Source organism: Melospiza georgiana, chromosome Z (genome assembly GCF_028018845.1).
Source record: "Melospiza georgiana isolate bMelGeo1 chromosome Z, bMelGeo1.pri, whole genome shotgun sequence".
NCBI classification, from domain to species: domain Eukaryota; kingdom Metazoa; phylum Chordata; class Aves; order Passeriformes; family Passerellidae; genus Melospiza; species Melospiza georgiana.
Window position 1 is genome coordinate 14611941 of NC_080465.1, and position 19538 is coordinate 14631478.

Sequence of the window (19538 nt, forward strand, 5' to 3'; positions counted from 1 at the left end):
AGACATTCAAGTGTTTTGGAGGCAGTGGCTGCAATGAATAACATGAGCAGGGAAAGCGAGTGGCTAGGCTTATGCTTTGATCCCTTCCAGCTGTGCTGCAAGTCTTTCACCAGAGCGATGGCAAATGTTTCTAAAGATACATTCAACTAATGTATGACTACAGATTTATGATAATAAGCATTAGACATAGCTTTTAAACTTCTAACTCTCATGCTTCTTGGTTAGAAAATGTGAGAAAATGCGAATGAGTCCTAGACATGACAAAAATCTGAATGACCTGAATGATCTTTGTGAGCCTGGCTTAGAAAAATATAGTGCTGTATAATGGGTTTGGTGTTTGTATATAACAGGGGTTTTTTTTTGTTGCTGTTTTTTTTTTTTTTTTTTTTTTTTTTTTTTGTTGCTGTTGTTTTTTCTTTAAAGATAAATAGTTGAGTGAATAAATCCTGTAATATTGACATAAAAGCCTACATCTCCTGTACTAATAAGGAGGCACTCTTCCCACTCCAAGGGCAGGTGAGCTTGGCTTCAATTTTTGTGCTGCCCCTTGCACTTCTAGCCTATGCAATGCCACCCTTATTGCAGTGGGACATCCTCACCTGTGTCCTTGCAGTATGCTCACCTATTGCTGTGAGTCTTGAGGAAGAGATGAATCAGAAACACAGGACACACTGAGTTTGTTGGTGCTTGGTTTGCTCTATTTTATGTAAAGACCTCAAGGGAAAATGCCATTGAGTGACCCTGCAGGGACATGGCTCCCTCCACAAAGGTGTTTGATAGGCTATGTAACACTCTCCAGTAGGCACCAGAAGATGTTCTCATTTTCTCTTCTTCACACAGCTCCTTTGATCAGCACTCCTCTGGAAACAGTGGATGCCCTGGTAGAAGATGTTGCCAAGTTTGTCTGTGTAGTGGAGTCATATCCTGAACCAGAGATTACATGGACACGCAACAGCATTCCCATCAGGTAGGGAGCAGCCCCAGCCCTCACCAGCACCTTCTGCAAAAATTGACAGTGCTTCTTTTCATGATACAGGAGATATCTGGAAATACAAAAATCGGTCTGTGGCAGGAGATAGAATGAGTGGCTGTAATTATCTAGGATTCTGTATTTCTGAGGGAGTGGTAAGAGCACTTGAGTTTGCTCTTGCACCTTCACACATTTGAGTTTGCAGAGAGTTGGTTTCTGCTGCAAGGAGATTCCTCCCCAGCTTCAGACAATTCAATGTGCTTTCTTCCTTAGTTCATCCACTAATGAAGGAGGAGGATGCTGTATAATATTTAAAAGGAGCTTAGCAGGGTTTGTTGTCTGTCTCAATGTTCTTGGAATCTTTGCATGAGAGGGGTTGTGCTGTGCCATTCTTTGCTTCTAGTTCTGGATCTGGAAATTGTCTTCTCATTGTTTTGCACTGTCAGATGTTAACAACCAGGCATCAAGATGTCAACAAAGAAGGCAGCCTTCTGGAAGTGTGGAAATGGAAGTTGCTACCATTGTTTTTGCTCTTTTGCTGTAGACAGGTTTCTACAAAGTAAACTGTACTTGATCTTCTAGCTCTGAAATCACATTACATCTGCCACATGGCTTCACATCGGTTTCCCATTCTAAATGGCTGTAAGTGACTCACTCTGTGAGGGAAAATGCAGCACAACACAACTTTGCGTAACATAGTCAATACCCAGCCTCCACAGGAGATGTGCATATTGGGCAGATGGTCACCTGATGGTTCTCACTGTTGTGGTTAAACATCCAAAAAGGTTTTGAACCACTGGCATAGGAGGCTCAAATAAGTCCACAGCAGAAGGAGGTCTCACTGCATGGAAAACTGCTTTAGAGTAGGACAAAGCAGAAAGTTACAAATATTAATATAGGCCTTCAGAATTTTTTTTTCATTGTTGGCCATCTCAGCAAAATTTGGCCCTAATCTTCTGATCCTGACTTTATTCCAGCATGAAGTTCTGAACTTCCATGGATGTTATTTCCAAATCAGGTGACCTTTCTCCTAATTCCTTCCCCATCTTTGACATTCATGACTGAAAATCAAAGCAGGGAGAGAAAGCCATCCGTGAAGGACTATGTCTTTCTCTTCCCATGTCTTTAAGATTATCATTCTTCTCTGTGTTCTAAGGTAATTTGAAATGCAGATCATTTATCACCTCAATCCCCTCTTCCAGAGGCCAATCATAATTCTTAAAGCCATTCCACTCTGTCTCTGAGACACAGTGTTTTGACCAAAATGGAAAATAAAGATAAAATCATTGCTTATGGTAAGGCCATAGAGCTCAGGGCCTTCATTCCTTTACAGGGACTTCTGAAGCAGCATTAGTAACAGCAAGTGTTTCATTTCACAAGGCATTAATATTCAGTACTGCTGGATACAAAAGCTCAGACCAAAGACAGAGGAAAATATATATGAATATATTTACTTTCTAAAAACTCAGATGAAAGTATTTGCACACTGGAAAAGCATCAGATCAGAAGACACTTTTTTTCTGAAAAAACCCTATCTAAATGTATTTCTGTGCCTCTGTGTGTGTATATCAAACTTCAAAGGGTCTAGTAATTGAAAGCAATTAATATCAGTTATTTAATTTCCAAAATTTTCTTTTCCTGCCAAGGTTCCAAGATCCTGGACAGACAGTAAGATTAATCTGCAAAAAAACCCAGTATGTAAACTTTGAACTTCAATGAGAATAGAGCCAGTGCAGACAATAGTCAGCATTAGTCTTCTGGATGTGCCTTTCCGTTTGACATCAAAACTTGGGCAAGTAAGCCAACAGGTCCCCTGTGCTGAGTGCAATGGTTACCTGGCCCATCATCCAGAACAGGGCTGCCCACAATGAGCCTTCCTTAGGACAAGAAGGGGACAGGGACAGCATGTCTTTTACATTGTTGATAACTTCATGGTACTCTTTCTTCCCAAGCTGGAAAAGAGGAGGGAGATGTAATACTGAGTGGTGAAATGCTGTTGAAAGGAAATACATGCCTAAGCCATCATAATGGTACATTCAGATTAGTCAATGACTACTGTACAATTTTTAACAGTAAAAGACAAAACTTGACATATGTAGTGGTCAGATACTTGTGATTGCTTGGGATAAAATCCTCAGGTCCCAATCCTTTTTCCACTGTTCATTAAAATCTAAGTCCAATTGCATGAAGGTGCTTCCTAAAAGCATCAACAAAGATGTGAAAATGGACACTACAAAAAGTTAATTTCTTTGTGTTTATTTATACTATTTCTTTGTATGTATCATAGCTTTGCAATGAAGATCAATACCTCAGCTCTCTGATTTCTCATCATTTTTCTTTCTGATTTCCTTGGCTCTCCCACATAGCCTCCCTACTCACATACCACACTTGTCATGCTCACATATGAGATTGGTCTTTGGCCCACATACTTTGTTACAATCTCCCATATTTTTGTTGATCCAGCTTCAGGGCTTTCTACAGTTCTGTGAAATATCCGGGTTAAAGCCTGCTGTCTTTAAACCATAGCTATCCTTGAATCCTCTAGCTTGCAGATGGCTTCAGTACATTTCTTTGCTTGTTTGTTGGTTTGGTGGTTTTTTTGCAAAACAAATAGACAAAACTACTCCAGGATGTAGACACAAAAGTTCATGGTCTTTGGTTTGTGTCTTTTTTCACAACCTTAAAAATATTTCCATAACTTTATCTGTTTAATAAAAAATCCCACTTTTTTGCTTTGCTTTGTTTTGTTTTGCTTTTCCTGAAGAAGGTTCCTTTAAACAATTTCAGCTACCTCTAGTTCCTATGTAAGCATCTTTCTCTTACATTGAACAATGATACCTAAACCAGGACCTGGCTGGAACTGATTATTTGTTCTCATGCCTGTCCTTGGCCAATCAAAACCCCAAACACGAGCCTACTGATTTTACCAATGTCTGCGGGGCAGAAGAATTGCCACTACACTAGTAACAGTCCAGAGATGCATGGTCTAGTGAAAATTTGAATCTTAATTCAGAACTCAACATTTTCAGCGCCTTCCCTTCTGTTTGTGGGTTGACAATCAGAGGTAGAATTATTGCCATTTGTAGTGACATCAGCAGTCTGCATATTCAAATGCAATTCCCTTTCTCTGTCCCTGGCTGTCCCTGACAATCTGTGCTGTGCCCTGCAGGCTGTTTGACACACGGTACAGCATCCAGAGGAATGGGCAGCTGCTGACCATCCTGAGTGTGGAGGACAGTGATGATGGGGTGTACTGCTGCACAGCAGATAATGGAGTTGGAGCAGCTGCACAGAGCTGTGGGGCTCTCCAGGTGAAAATGAGTAAGTGGGAATGCAATTTCTTCCTGATGCCACGTGAATGTTTAATCAAAAGCCTGAGCAGACTCCCATCTATGGCACCTGGGGATCCATGTTCAGGGCAAACCCATTCTTGGTTCTTGGGAAGGTGGGTGCAGTTCTTTCAGTCAGAGACATGGCATATGGGATCATAACTTAATGCAGTTGTGATTATTTACTTTGAATAACACATATTTGTTCTAAGATCAGAAGAAAAATGGATGCTTTGAAGAATATCCTTTGTGCAAAAATCTGTAAAAGGGTTTGATAGATTAGTTCCTCTCTGGCAATACTGCATAAGTCCTTGGTGAATTTTAATTGTAAAATTTTTCTTCCTGATGATGGCAAAATCAACTAAATTATATTCAGATGCTCTGAATAGCAGTACTTTGCATGTTCTGGAACACCATGTTGTAAATCTCATCATTCCACATGGAGGGGAAAAGATTTGCTCTTGCAGAGAGATACATACATGCCAAACTCAGTAAAGCTGGTCTCACATGGCTAGAGTTATTTACACAAGCACTTTAAAAGGCAGTGGAGGTATATTCTGGCTAAAGCATCTGTTTGTAGGAAAGGATTTGTCCGTGCTAATGAGATGACCCTCAAGGTCTGGTAATACCGGAACTCTGCATCATCCTAGTCACTTGCAGGTGGTGGCCAGGAGATGATGCTCTCTGAAAGTTTTTTTTCTGCTGGTTCATTTATCATGCAAGGGCCTCAAAATGTCAGATCTCCCAAAATGCTAATATAATAATCCTTTATACTCTCAGGTCAGACTAAGGCAAACTGTGTTCTTTCAGTAAAATGAATTTAAATTTATCCCTCATTAACTTTAAGGGAGTTTGATTGCATTTTCTTTTAGGCTTGATTGTCCTTTTCCTTTTCATAGTTATAAATCCTTCAGTTAAGGATGTTAATTGCATTTACACACCCTTCTTGTTGAGTTAGAGGCAAGCCTGGGTTAAAATTCTTTCAAAATCAATTCAATCCAGATCTGAGCTTTGAGACAAGACAGTGTTTACGCAGTGAAAAATGTCAGAACCTGGAATGCTAACATTCTTCACTACTGGAAATACTCTTATCTGAATTTGGATTTTAGCCCAGGCCCTAATTCAAATGACTGTCAAACTCCACTCAGGAAAACAAATAACCCATGCAAGTTAGCTGTTTTTGCAGCTTTTTAAACTGAATGCTGTGCTGAAGAAAGTTCTTTCTTACCAAATAACTTCAAAACCAAGAAAGAATGCTTTATCTTCCAGCAATACAGAGAAAAAGCAGCAGATTTGTGCATGTAATTCCTGAATTTGTTTTGTTCTATTACCTTGTAGCTTCATCCCAAGTTTAATTTTTGGCTTTAAAAATTTTAGGACCCAAAATAACTCGTCCACCTGTAAATGTGGAAATAATAGAAGGATTAAAGGCTGTTCTTCCATGCACTACAATGGGGAATCCAAAACCTTCTGTTTCATGGGTGAAAGGAGAAACAGTTGTAAAGGTGAGTATAAATGGTTTTCAGTAATACTAAATATTTGCTGAAGCTACTGTGTTAAATATTAGCATTAGTTATAGTATTTGTAAATTCTAGTAGCTAGAAAGGAAGCATTTGGAAAATCCAGGATCTCATCTCATAAATATCTTCATTTGCAGTGATTCTACATATGAACGAAATGTTCTCCGTGTATCTATATGTTATGTGATATATGCTTGTCGCTGCTAACTATGGACAAATACTGAGGAAAGCACTTGTGAGTGTTCTCTTTAATAGGAGCTCTTTCAAGCTATAACTCACTGATCTGCAAAATAGCAATGGGTGAATGTGTCATGTCATGAGCAGGAAGAGCTGGCCCCAAATCCTTGAGTTATAGGACATGTATGGTGCTCATGCATGTAAGCCCAAATTTTGTAAACAGATTTTTGACGCTGTTTGTGTGCAGCCTGCATGTAGAGTCCTCACCTCAATGGCTCCTTCCTCCGGCAGGAGACTGCTCGCATTGCTGTCCTCGATTCTGGGAATTTAAGGATACACAATGTTCAGAGAGAAGATGCAGGACAGTATCGTTGTGTAGCCAAGAACAGTTTGGGCACAGCCTATTCGAAACCTGCAAATGTGGTAGTGGAAGGTGAGTGACTTTTGAACCAGTCTCCAGCTCCATGTGCCAGCCCCTCATGTATACCCCGTTAACTTGAATTTGCCTGAAGTTGTGTGTTGATGTTGTCAAAACCACCCTACAGGGCGATAATAAAAAGAGGAGAGGAGAGGAGAGGAGAGGAGAGGAGAGGAGAGGAGAGGAGAGGAGAGGAGAGGAGAGGAGAGGAGAGGAGAGGAGAGGAGAGGAGAGGAGAGGAGAGGAGAGGAGAGGAGAGGAGAGGAGAGGAGAGGAGAGGAGAGGAGAGGAGAGGAGAGGAGAGGAGAGGAGAGGAGAGGAGAGGAGAGGAGAGGAGAGGTTTTGCTATGGTAGACTTGAACATTTTCTGCCCACTAAATGAACACTAGGTTGGTTTTTCAGTTTCTGGTCCTTATGTGCTTTATGTCCAGTTCTTATGTGCAGAAGGTATTTGCTTTGTGGTGTAACCATCACCAGCTGAGAACAGTAGACAGGGATACCCACATGTTGGCAACAAGGCATTCTATCTTCCTGAATCGTATAAGAGAATTTGGCAAGGGCTTGTGGCGTGAGTGGGGGACTGACTAATTTAGTAGACAAACAATTTTTTATTTCTGATTCAGGATGCCTGTAATGCAGAAAGTAGAGACGGTCTTCATTTTCTTAGTAAGCCTCAAAATACTATTGTAGGTTACATTTGGCCTGGAGCTATCCGAGGTTACTTAGCGTGCAATCCCATTTCTAAGAAGAACGTAGACTTCCTTCTGAGAGCAATATCAGATGTATTAGATCCAGCTACACATTACTGTAGGTCTGCTGTTTTCTTAAAAAATACATGAATTTTTCAGGGTTTTTTTGTCCCTTTTTAATATTTATATATACAGACCACGTATACTAGAAATTCCTTAAATAGCTTTAAAACAGGAAGGGAGCTATTCTTAACCTAGATTCAGAACTGTACTTCTCCCAGACTAAAAGTAGTGAAGCAAACTGAAAACAGTTGGATCTTGATGTGAACAGCTTGAGTCCTGGGTTTTAGTTTGGCCCCTGTCACTGAGACAGTGGGCAAAGGCTTGTCAAGAGTTAAACTGTGAATGGCAGATTGGTGCTATGAACACAAACGCTGAAGGGACTCTGTCACTGCAGTTCTTTGCTCCAGATTCTGCCAAAGCCAGTTAGGGAATCTAAAAACAAGCTGGAATTGCACCAAAAATCTAGGCTGCTAAGGTTGATGGTTTTTCTCCATCTCCAGAATTATGCAGTGGCCTGTTAATTCAAGGACTGGCAAAATAAATCACAAATACCCTACTTGGGGTGTGCATGTGTGCTCTTTTTAAAAGGAGGAACATTAGTTCCTAATTGATCAGTGGCAGGTCAATGGTCCCACACAAATTGTCCCCTCATATTCCATTCATTTGTTGGGTGAACAAATAAATACTCTTCTTCAGCCTCACCTGGGTTTCTCTGGTAGGACACCTGTATAATATACTTAATTTCAGGTGGCCACCCAAACTAGACAGACACATGTTTGATTTATATTTTTGGCTTCCAAAATCCAGAGGTATTAATCCTGATTTAGTTCATAGAGTGAACTGCGCAGAATCCATTTGTTCAAACTGACATCAACATTCATAATCCTGACACAGCAGCTTGCTGTGCATACAAATCCCTTCCCCTGATGGTGTTTTAGATCAATTTTCATGGATATTTAGCATAACTACATGTGTGCATACCTCTGTACGCCTGCAAGTTGGTATTTGCACACATCACCCTCACACACCTCTACTATTATTTTTAGTATCCCTCCCCTCCTGCCTCTCCTACCCCATTAGTATCAGCATTTGAAAATAACTCCAAGTAAATAATATGCTAAAATTATTCAAAGCAGGAAAATCACACTTCAATATTCTTTGAGCATTCATAGTGTTCATAAAATTTATGAAAATTGTTGTTTATTGCTTCTCTGTAATAACATTATGATTTTTTTTTGTTAATCTTGGTCCCAGTATTTGCTGGAGTCCCCAGCCTGCATTGTGTGGTTTAATATTAAAATAAAATGAATAAGCATGGCTGGTTAACTAGGAATATTTAATTCAAGGCAAGTGTCCATTCAAGGAAAAGTGTAAATATTTATGCCTAGCTAGAGCTAAAGCACTGATTCATTGTGTACTTCCATTTTAATGGGTCCTGTGTGGCATCCCACCCTTGCACAGAAGGGAGCTCCCAAGGATCATGTGTCCTTGTGGTTGAAAGGAATGACAAAAGTAAGAGCGCCTGCAAAAGCTTACAAAGTTTTATTAATAAAATGCACATTTGGCATGGAAATGTGTATGGTAATCCCAGACCTCCTATATAAGCATGGGGCAGTGGATTTTGATAAAGGGTTAGGATGAAAGGAGAGGGACTGAGAGAGAGAGAGAGAGGATTAAAGAGGAGGAGAGAGAATGAACAGAAGGAAGAGGGCAGCACCATCAGTGCTGGTTCCAGCATCAATCCAGCTGATAGGTATGCAGGCCCCTGGAACACACGTGTGTCCCGGCTTTGTTGTCCTTTTTATAGTGAAGTTTCCATGCACTGGAGCTAAGTTTGTCACTCTCTACGCAAATGAGTTATCATGTGCAGCCCGTTATTTTTGACCTTTGTGAAAATGGGTTGGGGGGCTTCAGGGATCTTGGGTACTCTTGATCCCCCCTTACATTCCATTCTGGCTCATCAGCATCACTCCTGTGCCTCAGCTGTACTCTGTTGTGCTAACTCTGGGAGCCAGAACAAGGACACTTGTGCCAGAAAGGCACTGCCCTACTTCCATTTGGCCCCTTTCTCCAGTCATGGTTGGTAATGGCTGGCACTACCAACAATCCTTGGTTGGCTCCACAGCTGTGTGGCTATCAGTGTTTGAGACATACATATTAGCCCCTTATCTTCTGGCTTCCACATCCTGCAATTAGCTTAAGGCATTTGTTCAAAGTGCAGAAGTGTTCTTGAAAGACTGACTCTCTGCACTCTGCAGGCAATCAGGCTCCTAAATGTGCTTTGATCAGGCACACGCTTAAATGACTTGCTCAAGTTGGCCCAGAAATTGCAGCAAGTCACAAGTATATAGTGTGAATTCTGCAGGGTCCATTTTTTCAAACTGACAACAGACTTGGCCCAAAGGTTTACACTACTGATGTACCTTACAGTACTACTTGTCTGGTTCCAGTGGTCCAAGGTAGAACTATTTGAAAAATGCTGCTATTTTGATTTTACAAATATTTTTTCATCTTTTTTTTGTCAGTTTTCCTCAACATTCATAATACTGACCTCTATTTATTACTTTAAAAGCACAGCTTTAGTATTTTTAAGGTTTTATTATTTTTAAAGCAAAGTTGAAATAATTTGAGCAATAGGCTTTAGATGAAAATTCAGATTCAGTTCTTGTCAGGAAAAAGAAAGCATTGAAGGCCTCTTTTAGTGGAACTGATTTTTCAGTTTTCATTAGTGAATGCTGTGAAGGAGATAAGGACTCTATAGGCTCTTCACTCTGCCTAGACCTGTCCCAGGTAAGGGCAGCCCTTTTGCTTTCACAGGGGAGGTTTCAGGCACCAGGGCTCAAGTCATGAATTATAATAAGTTAATTCTGGCTTAGGATTTTAATTGAAAGGATTAAAAAGCCTGCCTTTTTGCATCTTTTATCCAACTCTGGGGCAAACTCGGAAGAATTTGGACAAGTGATGGTGAAATAAATTTTTTTCTTTAAAGGCATAATCCACAAGTTCTAGATATACAATCATAACAGACCTAATTGTTGGGTTTGTGGGAAGAGCTTGGTTCCTCACTGGGAACGGTGTTGAGTCTCTGGACAGCATTGCCCTCACTCAAAGTCTGCCTGGGGTGCCTGGGGGACATTCGGAGAAGAAAGAGGCCATGGAGCATCCCCTTGATTTGACATCAGAAACCAGGCTTTGGAGATAAGGTATGGAGAAAGGATGCAAGAGGCAAGCATTGGCCAAGTGAGCCAAATGAGTGACTGCACAAGGCAGGCATCACTCCTGAAGAAGGGTTGCACACAATTTTTGTCATCTTGGGGCATCCTGTAGCAGTAAAATGATACATGCCTTTGGTTTCCCTCTGAGGAATGTCTCGGAGGAGTAGGGTTGGTTCTTTCTGACATCTGCTGGGATCATTATAAATTAGTTCTGCATTAGTGAGCTGGTTTACAGCTGTGCAGAAGCTGTATGGTTGTATTTTCCTCACCTGGTTCTTCTAGTTACAGCCCACTCAGCTTATGAGAAAAGAACTAGTGAAAGTAATGGCATGAAGCAGAAGTTCAATAGGCAGAAACAAGCTTTTTCCACAAAGGACAAGGCTTTTGCTTTCTACAAAGCCAAACATATAAGAAATGCGCTGAGTGTGTTGTGTCTGCTAAAATTAGCGTGTGAAGATGACTTCCTCTTGCTATTGTACATCCAGAAGTTGGAAGGTACATTGAGATACAGAAAGTAAAGTGCGCTTTGAGATAAAGGAACAATATTATAATCTTGACTGTTTGCCAAGAAATGAGTTTTTAATTTCCTGGAGGCAACATTTCTGACCTGCATTTATGTATTCATTTTCTATCATCTTAAGCATTTTGCTAATTAGCTTTTTAATCACTGCATTATCAACTTTGGTAATGTACACTTCTGCAAAACCTAGAAGAGTATTTATATACTCAGTGAAGCAGTACTTTGCCAAAAGATTTCCAAAGATTTCTTGTTGTTTGCTGCATTAATTCTCAAAGTGAATCTCTGGCTGAAAGGTTCCTGAATTAATCCAAGATTCAGGACTGTGGTTGAATAGAGGCATTTGCTTGCTTACCTGATTTGTAGTTCACATAGATGTCTGAAGGCTGAAGTTTATTGACAAGATGTTGACTGAGATGACTAAGATGTTCCAGTTTTATCTTAAATCTGAAATCACTCCATTGGAAATAGAGAAGCAGTCATTGCCATCAATAGTGTTGAGATTTGTCATCAAATGCAGAAATTACCATTGATGAAAGTGAAAACTTAGGGAAGGGTATAAAGATTTAAACTGTGCCAAGAAGGCATTTTTTGGGCCTCCTCTGAGCATTTGAAATCTGTAGGGTCTGTAAGACCTTTGGTTTTTTCTTTCCTTTATGCATTAGACAGATATTTATGTACATAAGCCATAGAAGGGGAGGAGTTTTCATTTTTGTTGGTATTTGCAGTGACATCAAACCGTTTCACAAAAGCCATGCAAGAGCTTTTCAGGTTCAGCTTCTGGGCCTGCTGCCAAAAATTACACAGTCTCCAAGGTCTGACATGAGCTAAGAATGATATTCCCCATATCCATTATGTGTGGATTCCCCATATCCATGAATTGTGTGATATTAAAAGAATATATTTAAAGCCATGAGCTTTTGTGTGGTGAGAGGCATGGGATTATTCCTGTTATGAGCATGCTTATCACTCAGACACAGAGTGAAGCTGCCTCATAATTTTTTCTTAACATGCAAAATAAATTCCTTTAATCTCTTACTATCTTTTTACTATTTGCTTTAATCTCTTACTATCTTTTTCAGATATTATCCTTATAGCCAGTGTTCAGATTGTATGTAATTTCTGCATCAAATAAAAAGTGTGTATTGCAGAACAGCTACAAAACAGTAAATTTTGTGATGATTTACAGGTGCCATTGCCAGATCTGGGCTCAGTTTTTTCTTTGTTTTGAAGAATGTTTCTTCTGTCCTTAGGGGAAGGGAAGTGCCACCTTGTGAATTGGTAGAATTCACATGAAGAAGGGCTCTTGTTCTTCTTCATTCTTCAAAACAACAATTAAAAAAAAATCACAAAAGAAATTGAAAAGTTGACTATGAATTTCTGACCTGCTTACAAATGAAAACACACCAAAAACCACATTTCAGCCTTAGCCTTATACTTAGCTTTAACTATTGAAATAGCATTTTCTGGAAACTAATGGAGTTATTGTCACTGAAATGTACAAAGGGTTGTGGTGGATTAGGCACCACAGCAGCATGTGAATGAATGGCAGTTTTCTGACTCGGGAGACGATGTGAATGGTCTGCTGGAATGTGGTGTGCAAAAGGTTTTTCTTCCCCTGCAGGTAAAGAACAAACTTCCTGTTTTTCTCGGTGTTGCATCCAGCTACCTCTGAAACCTCTGAAGTTCCAGTTTGCTCAGTGATGCATTTTTAATGTTGAAAAGTGTAGAAAAAGGCAATAAATACAGGGACTGCTATGTGACAGGAGAAAGCATGTGGATGGTCCTGTTGGTTGTGTACTGAGTTAGATGCGACTCCATCTTGTGATTTATATGAAACTGAGCTTGATCTCCACCAGCCTGTGGCACCAGAGACTTGTGGAATTCAGGAGCATACTGTGTGACAACCTTTAGTTTTGAAGTTGTCACTCTACAGACGCGTGTAGAAATTAGCAATCATACATCTGTAAGGAAACAAACAAACAAAATAGCCAGGGCAAACATTAGAAGAGGCAATGTGTTTAACAAAAAAACTACCTGTATTCTCCATGGATATATTAACATTTTTGGTTCAAATCTCTGCATTTTCCAGCTGTCTGAAGAGGCATCAGTTAAGGGCTACTGACCCTTTCTTTAACTAGGCCATTTCATTAATTTCTTTGCTGAAGAGTTGCTGCTTCACTTCATCCTGTGCTACTATGTGGCAGTACATAAAACAATCAAATTAAAACAATTAAAGAACCAAATCTTCTTATACTGCCCTGACTTAGATGTTGTTTTGTTTTGCATTCCAGCTCTGGTAGATAGATGTCTTTTCCTGGCCACATTTTATTGCTTATTACTAGCTACTAAAATAATACCCTGCCACAGGCCACAAAAATGTTTCACTGTAAGCCACTTCTGAAAACTGCCTTAGCCTTAAAAATAGGAAAGCTTTCCTTGGAGAACCATCCATTCAGAAGAAAAGACTTGCCAGATTCCATCTAGATTTTTATTTTAATCGTGTAGTCTAATTGTTGTGCCAGTGAGGAGATGGCAGACAAATTGTCAATAGAAAGCAATGCCATTGCTGCTTAGTTAAGAGGCTGTCCCTCTGAAGTGTAAAGCACTAGTTTCCTTCAGCTGCTTTTTTGGATGTCTTATATAGTCTTGGGACAAATTTGAGATAAATCAGATAAAGCACAGATAAATCAGCAGACTAGCAAGTCACACCAAAATTCAAGTAACAGGAATAAAAACATGTATTTAGTGAAGAAAATTCTATCAATTTGAATAGACCACATTCCAGAGGTGGTCTATATTATGAATGAGCTGACTCCTGATATGCCATCCAAAAAGTTTTTTACACTTTTGTGTTGACTTGCCTGCAAGTGGCATAGATGATGTAGGACAGGGAGATACCAAGAGACCACTGAAGCAGCCAGTCAGCACTGTTGCCTTGCGTTTCCCACAAATTAGATTTCAGTGTGAAATCAGAATTTTTATCTCTGTCATCTTTTGAGGCAGTGTTTTGGGTCAGGTGAATTGCCAAATAGTAAACTGGCAAGGAAGTTTGAAGTTCCTCTTTTAAGTACTGGATGAAATTTCTTCACAGAAATTCTAATACCAACACTGAAGAAGAGCCTTTGGCTTGGCCTTGAGCAGAGGCAGAAGCTCTGGGAAAGGATGCCTTTCCTGTTTGTGTTGGTGCTGGTGTATGTACCTGCAGGCAATGTCCTGTGACAGTAAAGAGTGAATACAGCAGTTTGATTTTAAACATAGCAAAATGTTTATGGGGAGGAAGCATTACAAGTTTGCCTGTAATTACACCAAAGTATTTGGCTGACCTCAGTGGGGTGGCGTGGGCGTAACTGAGAACCCAGAATATCTCATTAAATCTCCTCCTACCTGTGGCACTCACCAGAGTCATCCCAAGGTTCTGAGATGCTGCAGAAGCAATCATGGCCCTAATTACAGGGTAACAGGGAAAGCTGCAGGAGGAAGAAAGCAGCCTCAGACCTTCAACAAATGACAAGTACATGTGAGCTATTCAATTTACTCCCAAGTCTTGCTCCGCTGTGACATTGGCAGGATGTTCATGCTGCCTTTGAGTCATTATCACAGGGTGGCCTCTTGCAATGAGGAGCTGCAGTGAGGCTTCAGACAAGGCACATACACAGAATTCTTCTTTAAAAGCATTTGAGCCTGTTATTTCCTTTTGCAAAAGCCTCTTTCCGCTAACAAAGACCTTGGGAAGGCACTTGAAAAACTTATGACCTTCTCACATCATTGAATGAATTGTGGGTTTAAGAGAAAAAATGACATGGCAGTTAAAATCCGTCTCTTCTCTAAACTATTGGCTAGCTAGAAAGCATGAGCTTCCCACAGAACAATGGAGGGAGTGGAGGATAGAGAATATCCATAGCTATCAGATAATGGGGACCAGAGCAAACTGAGACAAGCATTCTGAAGTTGCTGGAGCTCCTCATAGACCCTCACAAAAAGGGTATATCAAATGGGGAGTTGAGAATTTGGAAAAGAGATGGATCTCTGTTGTAGGAGGAACTAGATGAGTTTGCAACACTAAAAATCAAGAATGTGTGATGGATAAGATGAGCAGGGAACAGGTTCCTTGCTGTCCCCAAACCAAGGAACATCCTAGCAGGTACTGGCAGCACTTTAAACCAGACAGAAGGAAGTACTTTTCACATGATATGTAATTAAATTTATGGTACTGTTAATACCAGTGGTGAAGACCAGATGTCAGGATGATGCGTGGATTATCTCATTTTTGGGTGTGCATAACCATGACTTCAATATGTGCACACAGACTAGTAGCCTTGGCAGCAGTCATGATGGGTCGTGATCATGAGTGGAACAGGCAAAGGAATTGCTCCTTGACTTCAGGAGGCTGGGAGCTTCCTTTCCAATTTCACATTCAGTAGTGGGTAGGGGCAAAGATAAATGCACCAGATATGACTCTGTACTGTAGACAAGACAGATCATAAGGAGGTTTAAATGGGTTTTTCCTTCAAAGAAACCAAACACAAATATAAGACCAGTAATGACATGAGAAGAATTTCCTCATTCATTTCCTTGGGAAGTAATTTGAACATTATCCTCACTTGTCCTTGAATCTAGTGTTTGCTCTGTATATAGAGATGGACACTTGTACAGAACAGGTTTTATATAGTTACACAGGATATAAGCTATCTATTTACATTTTACTCCTGGTTATTACATCTTTGTGTATTTGTGGTGTCTCCTTTTAGGATTCCAGAGACATCTACATGGAGTGTAAAGTCCTTCACAGCTGAGAAGTTAGTGGCTGATATATTTACCATCACATGAGTCCTTCTACTAATGTAAATTGTTCTACCACCCATAAATCTAGGAGTCCACCCTAAAATAAAGTTAGCTTGAAAAGTTATTGCCTTGCTAAGAAAAATTTTCTTTTTTATCAGACACTAGAGCTTTGAATCTGAAGGCATATGATTCAGGATGGAGATGTTGTGCTTTGCTCCATCTTCCCTTCACACAGATCTTGAACTGTCCCACCTCATGGCCTCAGGCTCCAGGTTGAGTGTCTATATATTGCTGTGGAATCTAGCCTGTGCTGCGTGATGCTTTAAGGACTACAACAAGACCCAAGTCTCCCAATTAATATATCAGGAGCCAGAAGAACTTGCATCTTGCCATTGTGTACAAAATGCAGATACTTCAGATGCATTGGAGGCTTATCCTCCTGAGTTACCACAATAAAAGGGTGAGGGTCAGTGGATGATGAAGTACTGCTTGCTTACAGCTTGCTTACAGCTCTTCCTCACCTTGTTTTTTAGGGCCCCAGACATAATAGTGCTGCTCCTTGAGAAATAATACAGTGATTGTGTGGGTTTCCTACAGTGTGTATGTACCTTTTTTTGCTTTGATAACTTGTATACACATGGTTCTCTAGCAATAAACATGTTTGTACATAGATTAAATAAAATAGGTAAGCAATTTGATAGAGATAAATCGAAGTGTCTCATATCAGCTTTGCTGGAGCTGTTTTGCTCCTCTTTGTATTTACTTGGTAGGCTTACAAAAAAAGATAAGTGCTGCAACTTAGGTAAGAAATACTTGGAGATCAAAGTAGAACTGACCTTGCAGTTATCTTGGGATTTAATTATTACCTCATCCCCATTTTGGAAGTGCTAAGCCACGCTCAGAAGCTGCTGCTCCTGCTGCTGTTGCGGCTGCTGCTGCTGCAAGAGGAGTGGTTGACTCGTTGTCTCCTTGCCCTTGCTGGAGAATATGTTCATTCTGCAAGGTGGGATTTGGTTCTGTCATGTCAGCTGCAGAGACTGTATCTTGCCTGGTCAGCTCTGGTTCTTGGAATGTGATTAGCTGCTGCACACAGCTTGGAGTGGCTGTCTCTGTGACTGCTGATCCATAAGCATGGTATGTGGTCTGTTTACACAAATGCTGCAGGTTTTTATGTATTTAAAAGTGTATTTGTCAGACCTTCCCTCATATCTCGCCTGTGGGAAGGAAATGGTAGTCCCTCTGCTTTTTACCTCTCCCTGATTGCCTGGTTTAGGCTTGTCAGGAAGACTGCATGGTTATGAGCTGAATGAATCTGAATGGGAAGTTAGACAAATGGACTTCTCACTGGCAAAAGTCACAGTGGCACAAGTTCATGGCTCTTCACAGCATACAGCTAGCAAGCAGAAATATTTTTTCTATGGCTTTGTAAGCAAAGTCCAAGCCCAGTGGCACCTCTGCAGACAAGAAATAATTCTGACCTTTCACGCTTCAGGTACAAAAGAGCTATGGGAACACTGGCAAACACAAACAAAAAATGTTTGCAATTTAGCTAATTACTTACACATGAATTTTGTACAGTGCAAAGTCTTTGCCAGGGTATTTATATCTGGAAACCTTCCAAGACAATATGTGGTTTACCAGTTCCGGCAGCAGTGTAGACATATTGGATCTCAACACAACACTGGACGCAAAGGAAAATGTGTTGTGCACACAAGATTTGCCTTTACACACTGTGTTCTGCAGCTTAGCTGAAAAAATAATATGCTTAAGACCTGATTTCAGCCACCCAAAAGGTCATATTTCCTTGATAAATACAAAGCAGTTGTGGAAAGCGAAGGAGATTGAGATATCAGACCTGGGAGGACAGGCACATTGGGTCTGGCTCCTGTAAAAGAGCAGGCTTTGGCTGCAGTGGGAAGGGAATGTTGCCAGGCAGTTCCCAACCTAAAGTTAGCTCCTGGTGGCCTTACCTTGCTTTGGACTACGGGGGATGCAGATGCTTTACAGTATGAAAGGACTCTGCCAACAAACTCTTGGATGTGAACACCTGTGGATGTTGACAGACTAAGTTAATCCATGTACATGGGAAAGTGTTGCTCATATTCTCTTAAATTCAGGGTTCACCAAAGCAACTGTGGCCTCTGGACAAAAAGCAACCTACCCCACATCCCAAAACTAGTCCTTGAGTGATCCTGGTGTTGCCTTTTGCCCAACCTGGAAATGAAACTCAAGATCATTTTAGTAAGGACATAATATAAGAGTGGATCTTTATTTGAAGGCCTGCAGGGGCGGTTATGGAAAGATGTCCACAAAAGCCCACCCTCCGAAGTATGAGTACATTTTTGTAGGTTTTAGGAAATTAGCATAATTGATAAAAAGCACCAATTAGGAGGACAAATGTTCATGTAATTCCCCTCCCCAGGTCAAGTCCCTTCTCTGGAGTCCCCCACTCAGCACTAGCTGGGCTTTGTCCATGTGTCCCAAAGAGTTGTTGTAGGCCTTGGTTCCCAGGAGGAACCAAGACAGCAGAGGGGCCCTGCACCTCCCAGGGCTTGGAGCTCTGCAAGTCCTTTTGTCTTTCTGCCTCGGGAAGGGCCATGGAAAAGTACTGGGAAAACCAGCCACTAGAACAATAGGCTGCAGAGCTACAAATGTATGTGTGAGGAATACAGGGAGCATGTTAAAGTAAAAAGGCAAAAAACAAACAGCATCACTGATGCTCTGGGCATCACTTTGTCCTTTCCCCAAAGCAGCAGCATGGCTCCAGGCCACCTACACAGCTGTCTGGTTGTGACTGGCCAAATCCAGCCTTCTTTAACAAAAAATAGGCCTTACCCAGACTGAGGGCAGGCATCTGCCAGGACTGCGGGACCAGACCCCAAACCTGGGAAATTAAACATAGCTCAATCAAAGCCAATGGGGGAAAAAAGTCACCTGGAAAGAGTTAGCCATTCAATGTGGAGGCAGGGGGGAGGGCATACTGCTTTAATCTTTTTATAGTATAAAAATTTTGTGACTGAATAAAAGCTCTACTGTTTGGACCGGATGATGTTACGTAATTCTCAGAAACGAGAGCAGCTGGCCATGGTACAGATACCTCCTAGCAAGCCCTGCAGTGCACAGAACATCATTTACCAAGGCTGTAAAAAATATATTTATTAAGGGGCTTGGGAGTGAAATTTGACATGCTGGCTTGGCTTTTAGCTGTCTGGATTTCATTTACAGCTCCTCTGTTTTATTTTCCACTGAAATAAATAAATAAATAAATTAAGCTGTTCTTGCCCACTTTCCCTAACTGCTTTTTCAGCATGCTTGTGGGTGAATCCAGTGCAGAGAGCCAAGGGGTATTGATAAGAATGTTGCTAATCTTGTGATAGTAATGTAGCTAAACAAGCAAAGGCAAAATCCAAATTCAGGAGGATGTGGAAAAAGACAAACAAGTAATGGAAGCATTAGAAATCACTGATTGTTAGAAATTTTCACTCTGAGGAAAATTGAGAATAAGAAAAGGTCCTGAACCCACCAAAAAAAAAAGAATTTTACAAACATTTATTTCTATTTCCTGATCCTTCTTCTTGTCTTTCACACACCTTTTCCTGCCAACTACACTACCACCAGATTTGCCATTTCCTACTTGCCTTTGCCTCTTGTCGTTACTTGTGGAACTGGGGGCTGGGGGAGGAGAGGGAGGGGACAGAAAAATCATGGTTGTGGGGTATGTGTTCTGCCATTTAGATACAGGACAGATTTTTTTTCTCATGCAGTTGCCAAAATGGACCCTGAGCTCATCCTGTTGTTCTTGCCCTGCTTTGCACAGGTGGATGGTGACACTGGCTGCACTTATGCAACCCATCC

At 40.8% G+C, this 19538-nt stretch overlaps 1 protein-coding gene across 3 annotated transcripts in view; it reads left to right on the forward strand.

Moving 5' to 3' along the window:
• Positions 1-19538, forward strand: part of MUSK (muscle associated receptor tyrosine kinase) — a 55062-nt gene that overhangs the window by 3188 nt on the left and 32336 nt on the right. For 2 of the 3 annotated variants that reach the window (XM_058044176.1, XM_058044177.1), the window contains exons 2-5: positions 841-967; positions 4140-4291; positions 5677-5804; positions 6288-6429. In XM_058044176.1, the coding sequence (XP_057900159.1) occupies positions 841-967; positions 4140-4291; positions 5677-5804; positions 6288-6429 (549 nt within the window). Of the gene's footprint in view, positions 1-840; positions 968-4139; positions 4292-5676; positions 5805-6287; positions 6434-10624; positions 10630-19538 lie in introns of all 3 variants that reach the window. The other variant, XM_058044178.1, reaches the window with a different exon arrangement.